This window comes from Scyliorhinus torazame, chromosome 8 (genome assembly GCF_047496885.1).
Source record: "Scyliorhinus torazame isolate Kashiwa2021f chromosome 8, sScyTor2.1, whole genome shotgun sequence".
NCBI lineage: Eukaryota > Metazoa > Chordata > Chondrichthyes > Carcharhiniformes > Scyliorhinidae > Scyliorhinus > Scyliorhinus torazame.
In genome coordinates, this window is record NC_092714.1 from 3,372,108 (window position 1) to 3,394,905 (window position 22,798).

Here is a 22,798-nt window from a genome sequence, read left to right on the forward strand (position 1 = left end):
ACAAAATTCCATTTGCCTTCTTAATCACCTGTAAACCAACTTTTTGCGACTCATGCACTAGCCCACCCAGGTCTCTCTGCACAGCAGCATGTTTTAATATTTTATCATTTAAATAATAATCCCTTTTGCTGTTAATCCTACCCAAATGGATAACCTCACATTTGTCAACATTGTATTCCATCTGCCAGACCCTAGCCCATTCACTTAGCCTATCCAGATCTCTCTACAGACTTCCAGTATCCTCTGCACTTTTTGCTTTACCACTTATCTTAGTGTCGTCTGCAAATTTGGACACATTGCCCTTGGTCCCCAACTCCAAATCATCTATGTAAATTGTGAACAGTTGTGGGCCCACCACTGATTCCTGAGGGACACCACTAGTTACTGATTGCCAACCAGAGAAACACCCATTAATCCCCACTCTTTGCTTTCTATTAATTAACAAATCCTCTATCCATGCTACTACTTTACCCTCAATGCCATGCATCTTTATCTTATGCAGCAACCTTTTGTGTGGCACCTTGTCAAAGGCTTTCTGGAAATCCAGATATACCACATCCATTGGGTCCCCGTTATCTACCGCACTGTTAATGTCCTCAAAAAATTCCACTAAATTAGTTAGGCACGACTGCGTCTGCCCAATGGGACAATTTCCATCCAGATGCCTCGCTATTTCTTCCTTGATGATAGATTCCAGCATCTTCCCTACTACCAAAGTTAAGCTCACTTATCTCCAACTTCCATATGCCCGTAGCACGGTAGCACTGTGGCTTTACAGCTCCAAGGTCCCAGGTTCGATTCCCGGCTTGGATCACTGTCTGTGTGGAGTCTGCACGTTCTCCCCATGTCTGCATGGGTTTCCTCCGGGTGCTCCGGTTTCCTCCCACAAGTCCCGAAAGACGTGCTATTAGGTAATTTGGACATTCTGAATTCTCCCTCCGAACAGGCGCCAGAATGTGGCGACTCGGGGCTTTTCACAATAACTTCATTGCTGTGTTAATGTAAGCCAACTTGTGACAATAATAAAGATTATTATTATCTTGTGTATTAACTTTATCTGTGACACTTTATTGAATGCCTTTTGCGATTTTCGAGTATACTACATCTACTGATTTCCCTCTATCTAACCTGCCAGCTATATCCTCAAAAAACTCTTAACAAATTTGTCGAACATGATTTCCCTTTATAAGGCCATCTTGACTTTGATTTTGTAACTTTCAGAGACTCTTCAGACCTCACCAATTATGTGCGCTGGAGTAACGATGCACAAATGGGCACAACTGATTTTAACCCTCTCTAGTTTTAGGATAACATTGTCATATTTGGTTCTTTGTGTCTTACTATAGCCCCATAGCCAACCTCAGCTCACAGATCTTGGTTACTGATTCCTCCTCGAGGCTGAACATTTGTAATCAAATCAATTCTACATTTAAAAATGTCACGTCATTCTTAAAAACAAACATAGCTTTGAATGAGTTTGACAGACCAGAGAAAGTGAGTATACTTTAAAATTTCAATTTAACCTACTCCTCCAAGGATAAATTTAACAGATTCCTCGTTGCTGGAGACTCTCCAGAGCAAAGTGCAGACTGCAGCCCCCATTTCTGTGCAGTATTCAGCTTGTTGGAGCAGTTGCTGTCTTGCTTCATTCAATTGTAGCCTCGATGCCAATTTTTCCTTCATAAACAAAAATATAGAAAGCTGCTTCAGCAGGAAGCAATCATAGAAATATAGAAAATAGGTGCAGGAGTAGGCCATTCAGACCTTTGAACCTGTACCACCATTCAATGTGACCATATCTGATCGTGCAAATTCAGTATCCCATTCCTGCTTTCTCTCAATACCCCTCGAACCCTTTAGCCACAAGGGCTACGTCCAGCTCCCCCTTGAATATATCGAACAAACTGGTCCAACAGCTTTCTGTGGTAGAGAATTACACAAGCTCACAACTCTCTGAGAGAAGACGTTCTTCCTCATCTCAGTCCTGAATGGCTGACCCCTTATTCTTTGGCTGTGACCCCTAGTTCTGGACGTCCCCAATATCGGGAACATTCTTCCTGCATCTAGCCTATCCAGTCCCATCAGGATTTTATATGTTTCCATGAGATCCCCTCATATTCTTCTAAACTCCCGTGAGTACAAGCCCACTCGGTCCAGTCTTTCTTCATATGTCATAATCCAGCACAGTGCAAAGAAACAGCTTTTGGCTCCTACATTTACTGCTGGTTATTTTCACAGTAAGAAGTCTCTCATGTTGGACTTTAACCTGGTGTTGTAAGACTTCTTACTGTGTCCACCCCAGTCCAACGCCGGCATCTCCACATCATAGTTATTTTCACCACCACGTTCGGAGATGCACCTTTAAAAATCCATTTATTATCCCTAATGCACCAGGGAACAGTTATTCCCCAAGCTTTAGTTTAAAGTCAAAAGATGCAAGTTGACTCTGATTGGTTGAGGCAATCTTACTTTGTGATCTTACATTAACATTTAACATTTTATCTGTAGAACATTTCCAAGGTGTCACAACACACACTATCTTGTAGTTCTTTTCCTGCAATCAACATTATAAAATAACACTGCTGTAAAGACTAAGGCCCAGATTTTCACCATGATGGAGCTGCCTGAAAAACGTAAATTCTGCCCCTAAATACAGCACTTCTCATTTTTGAAGAGGCAGGGTGTGGTTTCATGTATGTGTGGTTTATAGAGGCAGCTGATATTTTAAATCATCAGCTGTCTCCACTGAAATTAGATTTTGGTAGATCAGGGGCGGGATTCTCCGATATCGGCGCGATGTCCGCCGACCGGCGCCAAAAACGGCGCGAATCAGTCCGGCATGGCGCCGCCCCAAAGGTGCGGAAGTCTCCGCATCTTGACCGGCCGAGCCCTAACCTTGAGGGGCGAGGCCCGAGCCGGACTGATTTCCGACCCGCCAGCTGGCGGGAAAGGCCTTTGGTGCCCCGCCAGCTGGCGCGGAAATGACTTTGCTGGGCGGCGCATGCGCGGGTGCGTCAGCGGCCGCTCACGGCATCCCCGCGCATGCGCAGTGGAGGGGGTCTCTTCCGCCTCCGCCATTGTGGAGACCATGGCAAAGGCGGAAGGAAAAGAGTGCCCCCACGGCACAGGCCCGCCCGCGGATCGGTGGGCCCCGATTGCGGGCCAGGCCACCGTGGGGGCACCCCCCGGGGCCAGATCGCCCCGCGCCACCCCCAGGACCCCGGAGCCCGCCCGCGCCGCCGTGTCCCGCTGTCCCAAAGGTGGTTCAATCCACGCCAGCTGGCGTGGGTTGACAGCGGCGGGACTTCAACCCATCGCGGGCCGGAGAATCCCGGGGGGGGGGGGGCCCGCCAACCGGCGCGGCGCGATTCCCGCCCCCGCCGAATCTCCGGTGCCGGAGAATTCGGCAACCGGCAGAGGCGGGATTCACGCCAGCCCCCGGCGATTCTCCGAGCCGGCGGGGGGTCGGAGAATCCCGCCCCAGGAGTGTGAAATTCAAATTGTGCAGATTAAACCAGGTCTGAACTTTGTGGATTAATTTGGTGTCCCTTTGTAGAGGTAACGTGTCACGTGTCCCTTTGGACTTGGTCCCGGGACACCTTTGGGGAAGATAAGTGCCCTTTGTATTTGTTAAAAATAGGTATGGTGTGGAAATGCAGGCGTTGGACTGGGGTGAGCACAGTAAGAAGTCTGACAGCACCAGCTTAAAGTCCAACAGGTTTGTTTCAAATCAGTACCTTTCGGAGCACTGCTCCTTCCTCAGGTGAATGAAGAGGTGGGTTCCAGAAACATTGAGATAGGAAAGTCAAAGATGCAATACGATACTTTAAATGCAAATCTTTGCAGGTAATTAAGTCTACAGGTCCAGACGGAGCAACTGGAGAGAGGGATAATCACAGGTTAAAGAGGTGTGAATCGTCTCAAGCCAGGACAGTTGGAAGGATTTTGCAAGCCCAGGCCAGATGATGGGGGGGTGAATGTAATGCGACATGAATCCAAGGTCCCGGTTGAGGCCGTACTCATGTGTACGGAACTTGGCTATAAGTTTCTGAAGGCCGCCTTTGAGAACACTTACCCCAAGATCAGAGGCTTAAAAATAGGCATAAGAGAGCATAAAGTAAGCTTTACACAGGGTGGGAGCAAGCTTTGCGGAGGGTGGAGTATGAATGAGAAGACAGCTAGAGTGAGTTTGAAATGTGGTAATTTGATGCAGTGAGGTAATTCGGTGCAGAGTGGGGGAGGTGCTTTTCTCCTATCGTTTTGTTTTCCTTCTTCTGGTTTATAACTGTTAATCTGAAGGGAGAGGTCTGTTAAATTTGAAAAAAAAAATCTTGTTAAAACTTATCAATAAATTAGGTAGAGGAATAACAAAACCTGAGGGCAGAGATTAGTATTTAGTGTTTAATTTTCCAGTACAAATCTAGTGTCAGGGCCATAGAGTTAATTGTAACTCAATCTTACCATAATTCAAGTATTTAAAAAAAATTAACTAACTAGTGCTTAAATGTCACTCAGCAGGGTGCATTGCTCCAACTGTGAGATGTGGCAGATCTGTGACGCTTCCAGCGTTGCGCTCGACTACATCTGGAGCAAGTGTAACCAATGGCAGCTCCTCACAGACCGTGTGATTCGGTTGGAGCAGCTGTTGGATGCACTTAGGAGCATGCAGGTTGTGGAAAGCGTCATAAATAGGAGTTATAGAGACATGATCACACCCAAGGTGCAGGCAGACAGATGGGTGACTGCTAGAAAGGGCAGGCAGCGCAAGAATTCCATGTGGTTGTCCCCCTCTCTAACAGGTATACCGTTTTGGATGCTGTTGGGGGGATAGCCTGTCAGGGGAAAACAACAGCAGCCAGAACAGTGGCACCACAACTGGCTCTGTTGCTCGGGGGGGGGGGGGGCAAATTGAAGGAGAGCGATAGGGGACTCTATAGTAGGGGCAGATAGGCGCTTCTGTGGACGGGAAAGAGACTCCAGGATGGTATGTTGCCTCCCTGGTGCCAGGGTCAAGGATGTCTCTGAACGAACACAGGACATCCTGAAGGAGGATGGTGAACAGCCAGAGGTCGTAGTACACATAGGTACTAACGACATAGGCAGGAAGAGAGATGAGGTCCCACAGAAGGAGTTCAGGGGCTTAGGCAGTAAGCTAAAAAGCATGATCTCTCGGGTTGTAATCTCAGGATTACACCCTGTGCTACGTCCCAGTGAGGCTAGAAATAGGAGGTTAGTGCAGCTAGACACGTGGCTCAACTGGTGATGTAAGAGGGAGGGTTTCAGATTTTTGGACCATTGGGATCTCTTCCGAGGCAGGTGGGACCTGTACAAGAAGGACGGGATACATCTAAACTGGAGGGCCACTGATATCCTGGCTGGAAGGTTTGCTAAATTCACTCGGGAGGATTTAAACTAGTATGGCAGGGGGGTGGGAACCAGAATGTGAACTTAGAAGATGTAATAACGGAAGGGGAAATAGAGAACCAAAATAAAAGAACAACATCACCCTCAGGCAGAGCAAAAAAGGTGCCAAGTGTGAAAAGGGAGGTGGTCAATGCAGGATTGCGGGTGTGTACCTAAATACGCGCAGTATACGCAACAAGGTAAATGAGCTTGTTGCGCACATTGAAATTGGCCGGTACGATGTTGTGGGCATCACAGAGACGTGGCTGCAAGGGAATCAGAGCTGGGATCTAAATATACAAGGATATGCGTCCTATCGAAAGTACAGGCAGATGGGCAAAGAGAGCGGGGTTGCATTGTTCGTAAGGAATGAAGTTAAATCGATAGCAAGGAGCGATATAGGATCAGAAGACATAGAATCTCTGTGGGTAGAGTTGAGGAATCGCAAAAGGTAAAAAGACCCTGATGGGAGTTAAGTACAGGCCCCCTAGCAGTAGTCAGGATGTGGGGCAGAAAATAAATCAGGAGATAGAAAAGGCATGTAAAAAGGCAATATTACAATAATCATGGGGGACTTCAATATGCAGGTGGACTGGGAAAATCAGGTTGGTAGTGGATCCCAAGAAAAGGAATTGTGGAATGTCTATGAGATGTTTTTTTGGAGCAGCTTGTGACAGAGCCTACTAGGGAACAGGCAATTCTGGATTTGGTGATGTGTAATGAGGCAGACTTGATTAGGGATCTTAAGATGAAGGAACCATTCGGCAGCAGTGACCACAATATGATAGAATTCACCCTGCAGATTGAGAGGGAGAAGCTGGCATTGGATATTACAGTATTACAATTAAATAAGGGTAACTACAAAGACATGAGGGAGGAGCTGGCCAGAGTTGATTGGAAAATGAGCCTAGAAGGGATGACAGTGGAACATCAATGGCAGGAGTTTTTGGGGGTTATTCAGGAGGCACAACAGAAATTCATCCCAAGGAGGAGGAAACATGCTAAGGGGAGGACAAGGCATCCATGGCTGACGAGGAATGTCAAGGACAGCATAAAAGCTAAAGAAAAAGCATGCAAAGTGACGAAGATTGTGGGAAACCAGAGGATTGGGAAGCCTTTAAAAGTGATGCAGAGGACAACTAAAAAAGCAATAAGGGGGGATAAGATGAAATATGAATGAAAGCTACCTCGTAATATAAAGGAAGATAGGAAGAGTTTCTTTCAATATATAGAAAGTAAGAGAGAGGCAAAAATAGACATTGGACCACAAAAAAATGTGGCTGGAGAAGTAATAATAGGAAACAAAGAAATGACAGAGGAACTGAATAGTTACTTTGCATCAGTCTTCACGGTGGAAGACACCAGTGGGATGCGAGAGCTCTAGGAGAATCAGGGGCAGTGGTGAGTGTGGTGGCCATCACTAAGGAGAAGGTTCTGGGGAAACTGAAAGGTCTGAAGGTGGATAAATCACCTGGCCCGGATGGACTACACCCCAGGGTTCTAAAAGAGACAACTGAAGAGATTGTGGGGCATTGGTGATGATCTTTCAGGAATCACTGAAGGCAGGAAGGATCCCAGAGGACTGGAAAGTGGCTAATTTAACAGAGCTGTTTAAGAAGGGAGGAAGGCAGAAGATGGGAAATTATAGGCCGGTGAGTCTGACTTCGGTCATTGGTAAGATTTTAGAGTCTGTTATTAAAGATGAGATCGCGGACTGACTACTTGGAAGTGCATGATAAAACAGGACTGAGTCAGCATGGTTTTGTCAAAGGAGGTCATGTCTGACAAATCTGTTCGAGTTATTTGAGGAGGTAACAAGGAAGTTAGACAAAGGAGAACCAGTGGACGTGATTTATTTAGATTTCCAGAAGGTCTTTGACAAGATGCCGCATAGAAGGTTGTTGAATAAGTTAAGAGCCCATGGTGTTAAGGGAAAGATTCTGGCATGGATCGAGGATTGGCTGATTGGCAGAAGGCAGAGGGTGGGGATAAAGGGGTCTTTTTCAGGATGGCAGACGGTGACTAGTGGTGTGCCTCAGGGGTCTGTGTTGGGATTACAACTTTTCACAATATACATTAATGATCTGGAAGAAAGAACTGAAGGCATTGTTGCCACGTTTACAGATGATACAAAGATCTGTAGAGGGACAGGTGGTATTGAGGAAGCAGAGTGGCTGTAGAATTTCATAGAATTTACAATGCAGAAGGAGGCCATTCAGCCCATCGAGTCTGCACTGGCTCTTGGAAAAAGCACCCTACCCAAGCCCACACCTCCCCCTATAGTAGTGGACTCGCCAACACTAAGGGTATTCAAATGGTCATTGGATAGACATATGGACGATAAGGGAATAGTGTAGATGGGATTTAGAGTGGTTTCACAGGTCGGCGCAACATCGAGGGCCGAAGGGCCTGTACTGCGCTGTAATGTTCTATACGTTCACTCCTCCACCACCATTGCACTGTGGCAGCAGTGTGTACCATTTATAAGATGCACTGCAGCAAATTACCAAGTCTCCTCAGTGAGTACCTTCCAAATGTGCGACTGTTACCAGTTTGAAAGACAAGGGCAGCAGACACAGGAACATCACATTCCTCTCCAAGCCACACACCGTCTTGACTTGAAATTATGGTCGTGATCCAATCGCCACTCTGCGCTGGAAAAGAAGCTTGTTGTGGCGCAGCGTGGCCGATAAAAGCCAGGAAACTCCGCTCCTGGGGTCTACCCGGCTCGCAACGCCTCGCAAGATCCAACGCGATCTCACAATCGCTTCGGGGGCCTTGGAGCCTGGGATCCATTTAAAATCGGCGCCCCAATTTCTCACTACACTGGGGAGTTCTGGCGAGTGGAGCTCCCCACGGTACAAAACGGGGCTATGTGAGGCCTTGGCCGCACGTTCCCCATTCAGGCCCCTTATACAACGCTAGTCACGTTGAATAGCCATGTGTTTCTCGGCACTGAGAGTGCTGGGAAACATGTGGCCATACGCGCTCGCTATGGGACTTGGTTCCCTTTTGGGTGCCCTATATTGCTGTTCCTTCATTGTGTTGGGTCAAAATCCACCAGATGGACTGCAACAGTTCAAGAGGTGGCTCATGCTGATCTTTCCTAACAATTAATAAATAATGATATGGTCATTATTGTAGCTTTATGGGAATTTACTGTACTTAACAATGTTGTCACATTTCCCTCATTACAATAGTGATTATACTTTGGAGTTCTTCATTGGCTGTAAAGCACTTTGGGACATCCAAAGATTTTGAAAGGCTCCATAAAACTTTCAGTTCATTCTTATTCATTCTGTTTAGCCAATTTCTGGAGTGGCTTGAGAAATCTTTGTCTTTCATGAGCTTCACAAAGATAGCCCGATCAGTGTGCAATGGGTATGTATATTCATTCTGCTGTAGTGGATGTTTCACCATCTGTTTTGTACTTGAAAACGGGCAAGATGGCCCTGAATTTCTGAACCATATGCAAATTCACAAAACCCATGAGCACTTAATCAGGATGGGTGAGGTAGGGTGGGTCATACCACAGAGTTAATTTTTACCTCTCGCTCCTTTTGGCAGTCTGCCTGAGCTATTTTCAGCCTAGCTTTAAAATGATCACAATCCAGTCGTAATTGTTCATTCTCCTGCTCCCTTTTTTCCAAAGCTGTAATATGAAATAGTACATTTGTAAAGAGAAACCATGTAACTCTGGTCCTGTTTAAAAATTAATACTTTGCCCCAAGGCACAATGTAGCAACAATGTGTAATATTTCACACCAAGGTTCAATTCCACCCTCCAATGGATTTACCTACACTCATTCATTTTCCTTAACATGGACGTACAAGCTTTTAATTTCCAGGCAAAACTGGGAACGAGTGCTGTTTTGAGTCTGAATATACTAGTAGCGACTACTTAAAACCACCATACTGGACTAGATGTTTTTTTAAAAATTATATCTGTGAGGATTTTACATTTTAGAAATTGATACAACAAAGTTACAGAACAATATCATACACAAAAAAAACAGAACAGGGAATCAGTATCCAACTTCTCAGGCAGCCTCCCGAGACACAGCAACTAGGAAGAGAGCCAGCCACCTGCCAATAAGGGAGGAAATCACACCTACTCCAGGGAAAGAAAACAGGATATCTGCTACGTGCAAAACTTCCCAGCCACCACCACAGATGCTCTGAAAAGGGGGCACCCATTCTTGGGGACAACAGGATACCAACCACGGTGCCGGGCCTGGCCTAGCCCAGAACCATCTAAAAAGAAAACTCAGGAAATTATGTCGCCAGGACTGTCCACACAACCCCAAAAACCACACCCACCCAACCCCATCCAGGGCAATTCACCAGCCCCAATCACACAAGGAGAGAGGGGCAGCACGGTAGCATTGTGGATAGCACAATTGCTTCACAGCTCCAGGGTCCCAGGTTCGATTCCGGCTTAGGTCGCTGACTGTGCGGAGTCTGCACGTTCTCCCCGTGTGTGTGTGGGTTTCCTCCGGGTGCTCCGGTTTCCTCCCACAGTCCAAAGATGTGCAGGTTAGGTGGATTGGCCATGCTAAATTGTCCTTAGTGTCCAAAACTGCCCTTAGTGTTGGGTGGGGTTACTGGGTAATGGGGATAGGGTGGCGGTGTTGACCTTGGGTAGGGTGCTCTTTCCAAGAGCCGGTGCAGACTCAATGGGCCGAATGGCCTCCTTCTGCACTGTAAATTCTATGATAATCTATGAAAGGATCATCGTTCAAACCCTAGTCAGGAAGGGGTCCAAGTCCGGGAGAAGAAAAACCCTCAATATATCCATCAATAGGGCATCCTGGGAGGGAGGGCCAGCCCTCCGCCCCTGCCACCCGAGAACACCCACCCACTCCACCGGGCCAGACCAGAACCAGCACAATGGTTGCCCAGATGAAAGAAGGAAAAAAAGAGAGGGTATACCTGACGGGCTCACAGCAACCATCATCCTATAACAGGTAACATCCACAGTTTTTGAGGACTGTTGCAGGTTACAACAGGACATTGGCAGGATGCAGAGCTGGCCTGAGAAATGGCAGATGGAGTTCAACCTAGATAAATGTGAAGTGATTCATTTTGGAAGGTTGAATTTGGATGCTGAATACAGGGTTAAAGGCAGGATTCTTGGATGTACGGAGGAACAGAGGGATCTTGGGGTCCACGTACATAGATCCCTCAAAGTTGCCACCCAAGTTGAGAGGGTTGTTCAGAAGGCGTATGGTGTGTTGACTTTCATTAACAGGGGGATTGAGTTTAAGAGCCGCGAGGTTTTGCTGCAGCTTTACAAAACCCTAGTTAGACCACACTTGGAATATTGTGTCCAGTTCTGGTCGCCTCATTATAGGAAGGATGTGGATGCTTTGGAGAGGGTACAGAGGAGATTTACCAGGATGCTGCCTGGAATGGAGGGCATGTCTTATGAAGAAAGATTGAGGAACCTAGGGCTTTTTTACTGGAGCGAAGAAGGAAGAGAGGTGGATTGATAGAGGTGCACAAGGTGATGAGATGCATGGAACATAGAACATAGAACGATACAGCGCAGTACAGGCCCTTCGGCCCACGATGTTGCACCGAAACAAAAGCCATCTAACCTACACTATGCCATTATCATCCATATGTTTATCCAATAAACTTTTAAATGCCCTCAATGTTGGCGAGTTCACTACTGTTGCAGGTAGGGCATTCCACGGCCTCACTACTCTTTGCGTAAAGAACCTACCTCTGACCTCTGTCCTCTATCTATTACCCCTCAGTTTAAAGCTATGTCCCCTCGTGCCAGCCATTTCCATCCGCGGGAGAAGGCTCTCACTGTCCACCCTATCTAACCCCCTGATCATTTTGTATGTCTCTATTAAGTCTCCTCTTAACCTTCTTCACTCCAACGAAAACAACCTCAAGTCCATCAGCCTTTCCTCATAAGATTTTCCCTCCATACCAGGCAACATCCTGGTAAATCTCCTCTGCACCCGCTCCAAAGCCTCCACGTCCTTCCTACAATGCGTTGACCAGAACTGTACGCAATACTCCAGATGCGGCCGTACCAGAGTTTTGTACAGCTGCAACATGACCTCCCGACTCCGGAATTCAATCCCTCCACCAATAAAGGCCAACCCTCCATAGGCCTTCTTCACAACCCTATCAACCTGGGTGGCAAATTTCAGGGATCTATGTACATGGACACCTAGATCCCTCTGCTCATCCACACTTCCAAGAACTTTACCATTAGCCAAATATTCCGCATTCCTGTTATTCCTTCCAAAGTGAATCACCTCACACTTCTCTACATTAAACTCCATTTGCCACCTCTCAGCCCAGCTCTGCAGCTTATCTATATCCCTCTGTAACCTGCTACATCCTTCCACACTGTCGACAACACCACCGACTTTAGTGTCGTCTGCAAATTTACTCACCCACCCTTCTGCGCCTTCCTCTAGGTCATTGATAAAAATGACAAACAGCAACGGCCCCAGAACAGATCCTTGTGGTACGCCACTTGTAACTGAACTCCATTCTGAACATTTCCCATCAACCACCACCCTCTGTCTTCTTTCAGCTAGCCAATTTCTGATCCACATCTCTAAATCACCCTCAATCCCCAGCCTCCGTATTTTCTGCAATAGCCTACCGTGGGGAACCTTATCAAACGCTTTACTGAAATCCATATACACCACATCAACTGCTCTACCCTCGTCTAACTGTTCAGTCACCTTCTCAAAGAACTCGATAAGGTTTGTGAGGCATGACCTACCCTTCACAAAGCCATGCTGACTATCCCTGATCATATTATTCCGATCTAGATGATTATAAATCTTGTCTCTTATAATCCCCTCCAAGACTTTACCCACTACAGACGTGAGGCTCACCGGTCTATAGTTGCCGGGGTTGTCTCTGCTCCCCTTTTTGAACAAAGGGACCACATTTGCTATCCTCCAGTTCTCTGGCACTATTCCTGTAGCCAATGATGACATAAAAATCCAAGCCAAAGGTCCAGCAATCTCTTCCCTGGCCTCCCAGAGAATCCTAGGATAAATCCCATCAGGCCCCGGGGACTTATCTATTTTCAGCCTGTCCAGAATTGCCAACACCTCTTCCCTACGTGCCTCAATGCCATCTATTCTAATAGCCTGGGTCTCAGCATTCTCCTCCACAACATTATCTTTTTCCTGAGTGAATACTGACAAAAAATATTCATTTAGTATCTCGCCTATCTCTTCAGACTCCACACACAACTTCCCATCCCTGTCCTTGACTGGTCCTACTCTTTCCCTAGTCATTCGCTTATTCCTGACACATCTATAGAAAGCTTTTGGGTTTTCCTTGATCCTACCTGCCAAATACTTCTCATGTCCCCTCCTTGCTCGTCTTAGCTCTCTCTTTAGATCCTTCCTCGCTACCTTGTAACTATCCATCGCCCCAACTGAAACTTCACACCTCATCTTCACATAGGCCTCCTTCTTCCTCTTAACAAGAGATTCCACTTCTTTGGTAAACCACGGTTCCCTCGCTCTACGCCTTCCTCCCTGCCTGACCGGTACATACTTATCAAGAACACTTGATAAGTGGGAGGCTTTCAAGTGTCAGTTGAAAGGAATACAGGACAGGCATGTTCCTGTGAGGAAGAAAGATAAATACGGCAATTTTCGGGAACCTTGGATGACGAGTGATATTGTAGGCCTCGTCAAAAAGAAAAAGGAGGCATTTGTCAGGGCTAAAAGGCTGGGAACAGACGAAGCCTGTGTGGCATATAAGGAAAGTAGGAAGGAACTTAAGCAAGGAGTCAGGAGGGCTAGAAGGGGTCACGAAAAGTCATTGGCAAATAGGGTTAAGGAAAATCCCAAGGCTTTTTACACGTACATAAAAAGCAAGAGGGTAGCCAGGGAAAGGGTTGGCCCACTGAAGGATAGGCAAGGGAATCTATGTGTGGAGCCAGAGGAAATGGGCGAGGTACTAAATGAATACTTTGCATCAGTATTCACCAAAAAGAAGGAATTGGTAGATGTTGAGTCTGGAGAAGGGGGTGTAGATAGCCTGGGTCACATTGTCATCCAAAAAGACGAGGTGTTGGGTGTCTTAAAAAATATTAAGGTAGATAAGTCCCCAGGGCCTGATGGGATCTACCCCAGAATACTGAAGGAGGCTGGAGAGGAAATTGCTGAGGCCTTGACAGAAATCTTTGGATCCTCGCTGTCTTCAGGGGATGTCCCGGAGGACTGGAGAATAGCCAATGTTGTTCCTCTGTTTAAGAAGGGTAGCAAGGATAATCCCGGGAACTACAGGCCGGTGAGCCTTACTTCAGTGGTAGGGAAATTACTGGAGAGAATTCTTCGAGACAGGATCTACTCCCATTTGGAAGCAAATGGACGTATTAGTGAGAGGCAGCACGGTTTTGTGAAGGGGAGGTCGTGTCTCACTAACTTGATAGAGTTTTTCGAGGAGGTCACTAAGATGATTGATGCAGGTAGGGCAGTAGATGTTGTCTATATGGACTTCAGTAAGGCCTTTAACAAGGTCCCTCATGGTAGACTAGTACAAAAGGTGAAGTCACACGGGATCAGGGGTGAACTGGCAAGGTGGATACAGAACTGGCTAGGCCATAGAAGGCAGAGGGTAGCAATGGAGGGATGCTTTTCTAATTGGAGGGCTGTGACCAGTGGTGTTCCACAGGGATCAGTGTTGGGACCTTTGCTGTTTGTAGTATATATAAATGATTTGGAGGAAAATGTAACTGGTCTGATTAGTAAGTTTGCAGACGACACAAAGGTTGGTGGAATTGCGGATAGCGATGAGGACTGTCTGAGGATACAGCAGGATTTAGATTGTCTGGAGACTTGGGCGGAGAGATGGCAGATGGAGTTTAATCCGGACAAATGTGAGGTAATGCATTTTGGAAGGTCTAATGCAGTTAGGGAATATACAGTGAATGGTAGAACCCTCAAGAGTATTGAAAGTCAAAGAGATCTAGGAGTACAGGTCCACAGGTCATTGAAAGGGGCAACACAGGTGGAGAAGGTAGTCAAGAAGGCATACGGCATGCTTGCCTTCATTGGTCGGGGCATTGAGTATAAGAATTGGCAAGTCATGTTGCAGCTGTATAGAACCTTAGTTAGGCCACACTTGGAGTATAGTGTTCAATTCTGGTCACCACACTACCAGAAGGATGTGGAGGCTTTAGAGAGGGTGCAGAAGAGATTTACCAGAATGTTGCCTGGTATGGAGGGCATAAGCTATGAGGAGCGATTGAATAAACTCGGTTTGTTCTCACTGGAACGAAGGAGGTTGAGGGGCGACCTGATAGAGGTATACAAAATTATGAGGGGCATAGACAGAGTGGATAGTCAGAGGCTTTTCCCCAGGGTAGAGGGGTCAATTACTAGGGGGCATAGGTTTAAGGTGAGAGGGGCAAGGTTTAGAGTAGATGTACGAGGCAAGTTTTTTACGCAGAGGGTAGTGGGTGCCTGGAACTCACTACCGGAGGAGGTAGTGGAAGCCGGGACGATAGGGACATTTAAGGGGCATCTTGACAAATCTATGAATAGGATGGGAATAGAAGGATACGGACCCAGGAAGTGTAGAAGATTGTAGTTTAGTCGGGCAGTATGGTCGGCACGGGCTTGGAGGGCCGAAGGGCCTGTTCCTGTGCTGTACATTTCTTTGTTCTTTGTTCTTTGTAACACGCAGTAGCTGATCCTTGAACAAGCTCCACTTATCCGGTGTGCCCAACACTTGCAGCCTACTTCTCCACCCTACCCCCCCCAAGTCGCATCTAATGGCATCATAATTGCCCTTCCCCCAGCTATAACTCTTGCCCTGCGGCGTATACTTATCCCTTTCCATCATTAACGTAAACGTCACCGAATTGTGGTCACTGTTCCCAAAGTGCTCTCCTACCTCCAAATCCAACACCTGGCCTGGTTCATTACCCAAAACCAAATGCAACGTGGCCTCGCCTCTTGTTGGCCTGTCAACATATTGTGTCAGGAAACCCTCCTGCACACACTGTACAAAAAACGACCCATCTAATGTACTCGAACTATATCTCTTCCAGTCAATATTTGGAAAGTTAAAGTCTCCCATAATAACTACCCTGTTACGTTCGCTCTTCTCCAGGATCATCCTCGCCATCCTTTCCTCTACATCCCTAGAACTATTTGGAGGTCTATAGAAAACTCCCAACAGGGTGACCTCTCCTTTCCTGTTTCTAACCACAGCCCATACTACCTCGGAAGATGAGTCCCCATCTAGCATCCTCTCCGCCACCGTAATACTGCTCTTGACTAGCAGCGCCACACCTCCCCCTCTTTTGCCTCCTTCTCTGAGCTTACTAAAACACCTAAACCCCGGAACCTGCAACATCCATTCCTGTCCCTGCTCTATCCATGTCTCCGAAATGGCCACAACATCGAAGTCCCAGGTACCAACCCATGCTGCCAGTTCCCCTACCTTATTTCGTATACTCCTGGCATTGAAGTACACACTTCAAACCACCTACCTGAACACTGGCCCCCTCCTGCGACGTCAAATCTGTGCTCCTGACCTCTATACTCTCATTCTCCCTTACCCTAAACCTACAATCCAGGTTCCCATGCCCCTGCTGCATTAGTTTAAACCCCCCCAAAGAGCACTAACAAATCTCCCCCCCAGGATATTTGTGCCCCTCAGGTTCAGATGTAGACCATCTTGTCTGTAGAGGTCCCACCTTCCCCAGAAAGAGCCCCAGTTATCCAGAAATCTGAATCCCTCCCGCCTGCACCATCCCTGTAGCCACGTGTTTAATTGCACTCTCTCCCTATTCCTCACCTCACTATCACGTGGCACGGGCAACAACCCAGAGATAACAACTCTGTTTGTTCTAGTTCTGAGCTTCCATCCTAGCTCCCTGAAAGCCTGCCTGACATCCTTGTCCCCTTTCCTACCTATGTCGTTAGTGCCAATGTGGACCACGACTTGGGGCTGCTCCCCCTCCCCCTTAAGGACCCGGAAAACACGATCCGAGACATCACGTACCCTTGCACCTGGGAGGCAACATACCAAACGTGAGTCTCTCACACTCCCACAAAATCTCCTATCTGTGCCCGACTATCGAGTCCCCAATTACTAATGCTCTGATCCTCTCCCCCCTTCTCTTCTGAGCAACAGGGACAGACTCCGTGCCAGAGGCCCGTACCCCATGGCTTACCCCTGGTAAGTCCCCCCCCCCCCACAAGTATCCAAAGCGGTATACTTGTTTCTCAGGGGAACGACCGCAGGGGATCCCTGCACTGACTGCTTCTTCCCAGTCCCTCTTACAGTTACCCATCTATCTCCAATCTTTGGTGTACCTAATTCCCTAAAGCTGCTATCTATGACCCCCTCTGCCTCCCAAATGATCCGAAGTTCTTCCAACTCCAGCTCCAGTTCCCTAACTCGGTCTTGGAGGAGCTGGAGATGGCAGCACTTCCTGCAGGTAAAATCAGCAGGGTCACTAACGGCATCCCTCACCTCAAACATCCTGCAGGAGGAACATTACACTCCCTTCCCTGCCATCCCTCTAACTTTCTACCAAGATCTAGCTAACAACTAAATTAAATTAAAAAAAAAAAAATAATAATAAAATATGGCACTTACCTCACACCAATGGGTTTTATTATTACGTTAGAGGAGGAGGGCGGGTGGGAGACACTACACGTGTAGTGTCTCTGGTTTCCTCTCCACCAGAATTTATTGGTGAGGGACTTCCCAGAAGTCCGCGGGTCGAACTTCCTGTTCCCGCCTTAAACAATAAAATTTTTTAAAAACAACAGCAAAGAGGGACCGAAAACGGGACCAGGTAAGTGTTTACTAAAAATACTCACCCACCAGCTGCCTCTGCGCTCCGCTCCCGCTGAAACTCCAAGATCTGCTCCTGTAAAGGTAAGTTACTTTAAAATTTCAGTACTCACCCACCAACAGCCTCTGCACTCCGCTCCCGCTGAAACTCCAAGATCTGCTCCTGTAAGGTAAGTTACTTTAAAATTTCAGTACTCACCCACCAGCAGCCTCTGCACTCCGCTCCCGCTGAAACTCCAACTGATTTCCCCTGCAAGGTAAGTTCTTTTAAACCTAAATACTTACCGGCAACCCCTGCACTACACTTCCCAGAAGTCCGCGGGTCGAACTTCCTGTTCCCGCCTTAAACAATAAAATTTAAAAAAAACAACAGCAAAGAGGGACCGAAAACGGGACCAGGTAAGTGTTTACTAAAAATACTCACCCACCAGCTGCCTCTGCGCTCCGCTCCCGCTGAAACTCCAAGATCTGCTCCTGTAAAGGTAAGTTACTTTAAAATTTCAGTACTCACCCACCAGCAGCCTCTGCACTCCGCTCTGGATAGAGTGGATAGCCAGAAACTTTTCCCCAGGGAGGAAATGGCTGCCATGAGGGGACATAATTTTAAGGTGATTGGAGGAAGGTATAGGGGAGATGTCAGAGGTAGGTTCTTTACAGAGAGTGGTGGGTGCATGGAATGCACTGCCAGCAGAGGTGGTGGAGTCAGTCATTGGGGACATTTAAGCGACTCTTGGACTTGCACATGGGGACAGCAGTAAATTGAAGGGGTGTAGGTTAGGTTGACCCTAGATTAGGATAAATGGTCGGCACAACCTCGTGGGCCGAAGGGCCTGTACTGTGCTGTACTGTTCTATGTATAAAAGGGATTTAAAAAATCCATGGCTAAACAAGGAGGTCAAGGACATTGTAAAGACAAAAAACAAGTTATATCATAGTGCAAAGGCCAGTGGCAGGCTGGAAGATTGGAAAACTTTCAAACATAAACAAAGGGATGCGAAAAAGGTAATAAAAAGAGCTCAGGTAAATTACAAAAAACTAGACTGTCAAAAAGGAGAGCAATAGCTTCTACAGATACATAAAAGGGAAGAGTGTCACGAAGGTGAATGTTGGTCCCTTGGAAGATGGAACTGGTGAGTTAATATTGGGGAACACAGAAATGGCAGAGATGCTAAATCAATGCTTTGCCTCAGTTTTCACGATGGAGCACACGAGTACCATTCCTATAGGAACAGGCAATTCAGAGGTAATAGAAAGGGTGGAACTTGGAACAATCAGCATCAATAGGGAAACAGTATTCAACAAACTCTTGGGATTGAGGGCAGACAAGTCCCCAGGGCCTGATGGCATACATCCTAGGGTGTTAAAGGAAGTGGCAGCTGAGATAGTTGCTCCATTGGCTGTAATATCCCCAAATTCCAAGGACAAGGGAAAGGTTCCAGTGGATTGGGAAAATGCTTATGTAACGCCCTTATTCAAAAAGGGAGGGAGGCAGAATGTGGGAAATTACAGACCTTTTAGTTGAACATCTGTTTTTGGAAAATTGTTAGAATCAATTATCAAGGATGTAATATCAGGACATTTGGAAAGTCAAAATGCTATCCATCAGATTCAGCATGGATTTACGAAGGGCAAATTAGGTTTGACTAATTTGCTTGAGTTCTTCAAAGATGTAACAAGCAAAGTGGATAATGGAGATCATGTAGATGTAGTATATGTGGACTTCTGGAAGGCATTTGATAAGGTGCCGCACAGATGGTTAATTCACTGGGTCAGATCACATAGATTAGGGGTGATTTCTTAGCTTGGATAGAAGACTGGCTGACAGACAGGAGACAGATAGTCGGCGGTAAATGGGTCTTTTTCTGGATGGCAAGATGTAACTAATGGGGTGCCACAGGGTTCGGTCCTTGGGCCCCAGCTATTTACAATCTATATTAACAACTTAGATAGAGGAATAGAAGGTTCTACATCCAGATTTGCAGATGAAATGAAATGAAAATCGCTTATTGTCACAAGTAGGCTTCAATGAAGTTACTGTAAAAAGCCCCTAGTCGCCACATTCCGGCACCTGTTCGGGGAGGCTGTTACGGGAATTGAACTGTGCTGCTGGCCTGCCTTGGTCTGCTTTCAAAGCCAGTGATTTAGCCCTGTGCTAAACCAGCCCCAGACACAAAAATAGGTGAGACAGTAAGTTGCAATGGGGGGATAAGAACCTTACAAATGGATAGATAGGTTAGGATGTGGGCCAAAATGTGGCAGATGGAGTTTAATGTGGATAAGTGTGAGGTCATCCATTTTGGTCGAAAAAAATGGAACGGCAACTTATCTAAATGGGGAGAGACTTCGGGGTGCTCCAATGCAGAGGGATCTGGGTGTCATTGTGCATGAGTCACAGAAAACGAGCATGCAGGTACAGCAAAGGAAAGCAAATGGAATGTTGGCATTTATAGCAAAAGGAATTGAGTATAAAGGTAAGGAAGTGTAGTTGCAACTATACAAGGCATTGGTAAGACCGCTCCTGGAGTATTGTGCACAGTTTTGGTCCCCTTATTTGAGGAACGATGTAGTGGCATTGGAGGCAGTTCAGAGGAGGTTCACTGGATTGATTCCAGAGATGAGGGGTTTGTCGTATGAGAAGAGATTGAACAGTTTAGGCCGATACTCTCTAGAGTTTAGAAGAATGAGGGGATATCTAATCAAGGTATATAAGGTGCTGAAAGGTATGGATAAAGGTATGGGCAGCACGGTAGCACAGTGGTTACCACTATGCCTTCACAACGCCAGGGTCCCAGGTTTAATTCCCGGCTTAGGTCACCTTCGGTGCGGAGTCTGCACGTTCTCCTCGTGTCTGCATGGGTTTCCTCTGGGTGCTCCAGTTTCTTCCCACAAGTCCCGAAAGACGTGCTTCTTAGGTAATTTGGCCATTCCGAATTCTCCCTCTGTGTACCCGAACAGGCGCCGGAATGTGGCGACTTTGGGCTTTTCACCGTAACTTCATTGCAGTGTTAATGTAAGCCTACTTGCGACAATAAAGATTATTAGAAGATTATTATTATAAAGTAGACATGGAACAGATGCTTCCTCTTGTGGGGCATTCTAAAATGAGTTGTCATAGTCTTAGAATAAGAGGTAGCAAATTTAAAACAGATTTGAGGAGAAACTACTTCTCCCAAAGGTATCTGTGGAATTCGCTACCCCAGAATGCGGTGGTACAAGGACAGTGAGTAAATTTAAGGAGTTAGACAGGTTTTTAATTGGTAATGGGCTGAAGGGTTATGGAGAATGGGCAGGACGGTGGTGTTGAGGCCAGGATGGGATCAGCCATGATCCCATTGAAGTTGTTTCGGCTCGGGAGTCTAAATTGCCGACTGCCGCTCCTAGGTCATGTGTTCTCGGGAGGCGATGTTCTGGCTGATTTTGCAACCCAGCTCTTGATCTGTAGCATTGTAGGTAGCAGATGAGGAACATATCAGCCATGATAAAATGACGGAGAAGACTCATAGAATTAACAGTGCAGACGGAGGCCATTCGAGTCTGCACTGGCTCTTGGAAAGAGCACTCTACTCAAGCCCATACCTCCACCCTATAACCCAACCTGACCTTTTTGGACACAAAGGGCAATTTAGCATGTCCAATCCACCTAACCTGCACATCTTTGGAATGTGGAAGGGAACCGGAGCACCTGGAGGAAACCCACACAGGTACGGGGAGAATGTGCAGATTCCGCACACACAGTGACCCAAGTTGGGAATCGAACCCAGGTCCCTGGCGCTGTGAAGCAACTGTACTAACCATTGTGCTACCGTGTCACCCCACGATGGGCCCCTCTAAGGGCTGAATGACCTAATTTTGCACCTATATTTGATAAACTTATGAATTCTGACGGGTAGAGAGTTAAGTATCTTTTAGAGTATTATAGGACCAATCAACTAATTTGAAGAACTGAAACTAATTAAGGGATAAATTAAAGGCAGCCGATCCTGCAACGAACAAATGGAGCACAGCCCAAAAAGAACAAAGAGGAACAGAAACTTAAAAACGTCAAATCAAAATGTGAAAATCAAGGTCGATAAAGCAGCCCAACCCCTGCGATGCCCACCGAGCACGGAAAGCCTTAAGTATCTTTTAGAGCTGAGGAGAATGAAAAATAGCCTCCCTGTGCCTGGGACTGCTGCAGGTTGAATAGTTCAGAGGCTGAGTAATCTGGTTGAAACCAGTTCCTGAAAACAGCTGAGGCAGAGTTTAAATCAGAGGCCCTCAGTGTAACCTACACAAAGTGCAGTGAGTGGAGCTGGTAGTTTGGTAAGTGGGGGAGTTAGGTAAAGGGGTAGGGCAGGTTTTCCCTTTCCTTTCTGCTGCCTTGTTTTCCTAATTACTTTCACAGGTCAGACGGGGAGTTGCAGACCAAGACCCAAAAAGCTGGAAGATTATTAAGAGATTAACTGAGAAGCATCAGGAATAAGTAAAAAGGTCACAGACTAAGAGAAGGACGCTAAGGGTAAAGTAAAGAGAGTATCTTTAAGATTAAGTAATTAGCAAGGTTAGTGCATAGGACTCAGTAAGTCCAAGGTAGTCACGGTAGATGAAGTCAGCCGAGTGGGATGCTGACCTGTCATAGAACATAGAACAATACAGCGCAGTACAGGCCCTTCGGCCCACGATGTTGCACCGAAACAAAAGCCATCTAACCTACACTATACCATTATCATCCATATGTTTATCCAATAAACTTTTAAATGCCCTCAATGTTGGCGAGTTCACCACTGTAGCAGGTAGGGCATTCCACGGCCTCACTACTCTTTGCGTAAAGAACCTACCTCTGACCTCTGTCCTATATCTATTACCCCTCAGTTTAAGGCTATGTCCCCTCGTGCTAGCCATTTCCATCCGCGGGAGAAGGCTCTCACTGTCCACCCTATCTAACCCTCTGATCATTTTGTATGCGAGAGTCATGTGGAGAGTCATGGACCTGACCTGCATCCGAAAAGACCACGTGTGTAGGAAGTGCTCCCTAATGCAGAAACTTGGCAGCCAGATTTCAGAACTCAAATGGAGGGTGGAGACATTTTGGCGCATCTGCGAGGCTGAGAGTTACATGGATAGGACAAATAGAGAGGTGGTCACACAACAGCACAAGGGATTTGAGGAAAAAACGGAGTGGGTGACCACAAAACAATGAAAAAGCAACAGGCAGGTAGTGCAGGAGTCCCCTGGGGTCCCGCTCACAAATCAATTTTCTATTTTGGAAGCTAATGAGGGCTCTAGTTCCTCAAGGGAGGGCACACACAGTCAAGCTCCTGTCACCAGAAGTGGTTTTACTGTACTGGGGATGGAGGAAGAAGAAAGCAGGAGCGATAGTGATCGGGGATTAATTAGTTTGAGGAATAGAATCACCGAATTTGCAGTGCAGAAGGAGGCCATTCGGCCCATCAAGTCTTCACCGACCCATTGAAAGACCCTAACCCCTACTTAAGCCTCACACCTCCACCCTAACCGCGTAACCTAACCTAACCTTTTGGCCAGTAAGGGGAAATCTATCATGGCCAATCCACCTAATCTGCACATCTTTGGACTGTGGGAG

At 46.7% G+C, this 22,798-nt stretch overlaps 1 protein-coding gene across 1 annotated transcript in view; it reads right to left on the minus strand.

Annotated features, from left to right (window-relative positions):
- The window catches only part of hsf2bp (heat shock transcription factor 2 binding protein), a 146,838-nt gene that overhangs the window by 120,833 nt on the left and 3,207 nt on the right, over positions 1-22,798 (minus strand). Inside the window, exons 3-4 of the mRNA XM_072513052.1 lie at positions 8,952-9,055; positions 1,528-1,677 (exon numbers count right to left, since the gene is read on the minus strand). Of these exons, the coding sequence (XP_072369153.1) occupies positions 1,528-1,677; positions 8,952-9,055 (254 nt within the window). The remainder of the gene's footprint in view (positions 1-1,527; positions 1,678-8,951; positions 9,056-22,798) is intronic.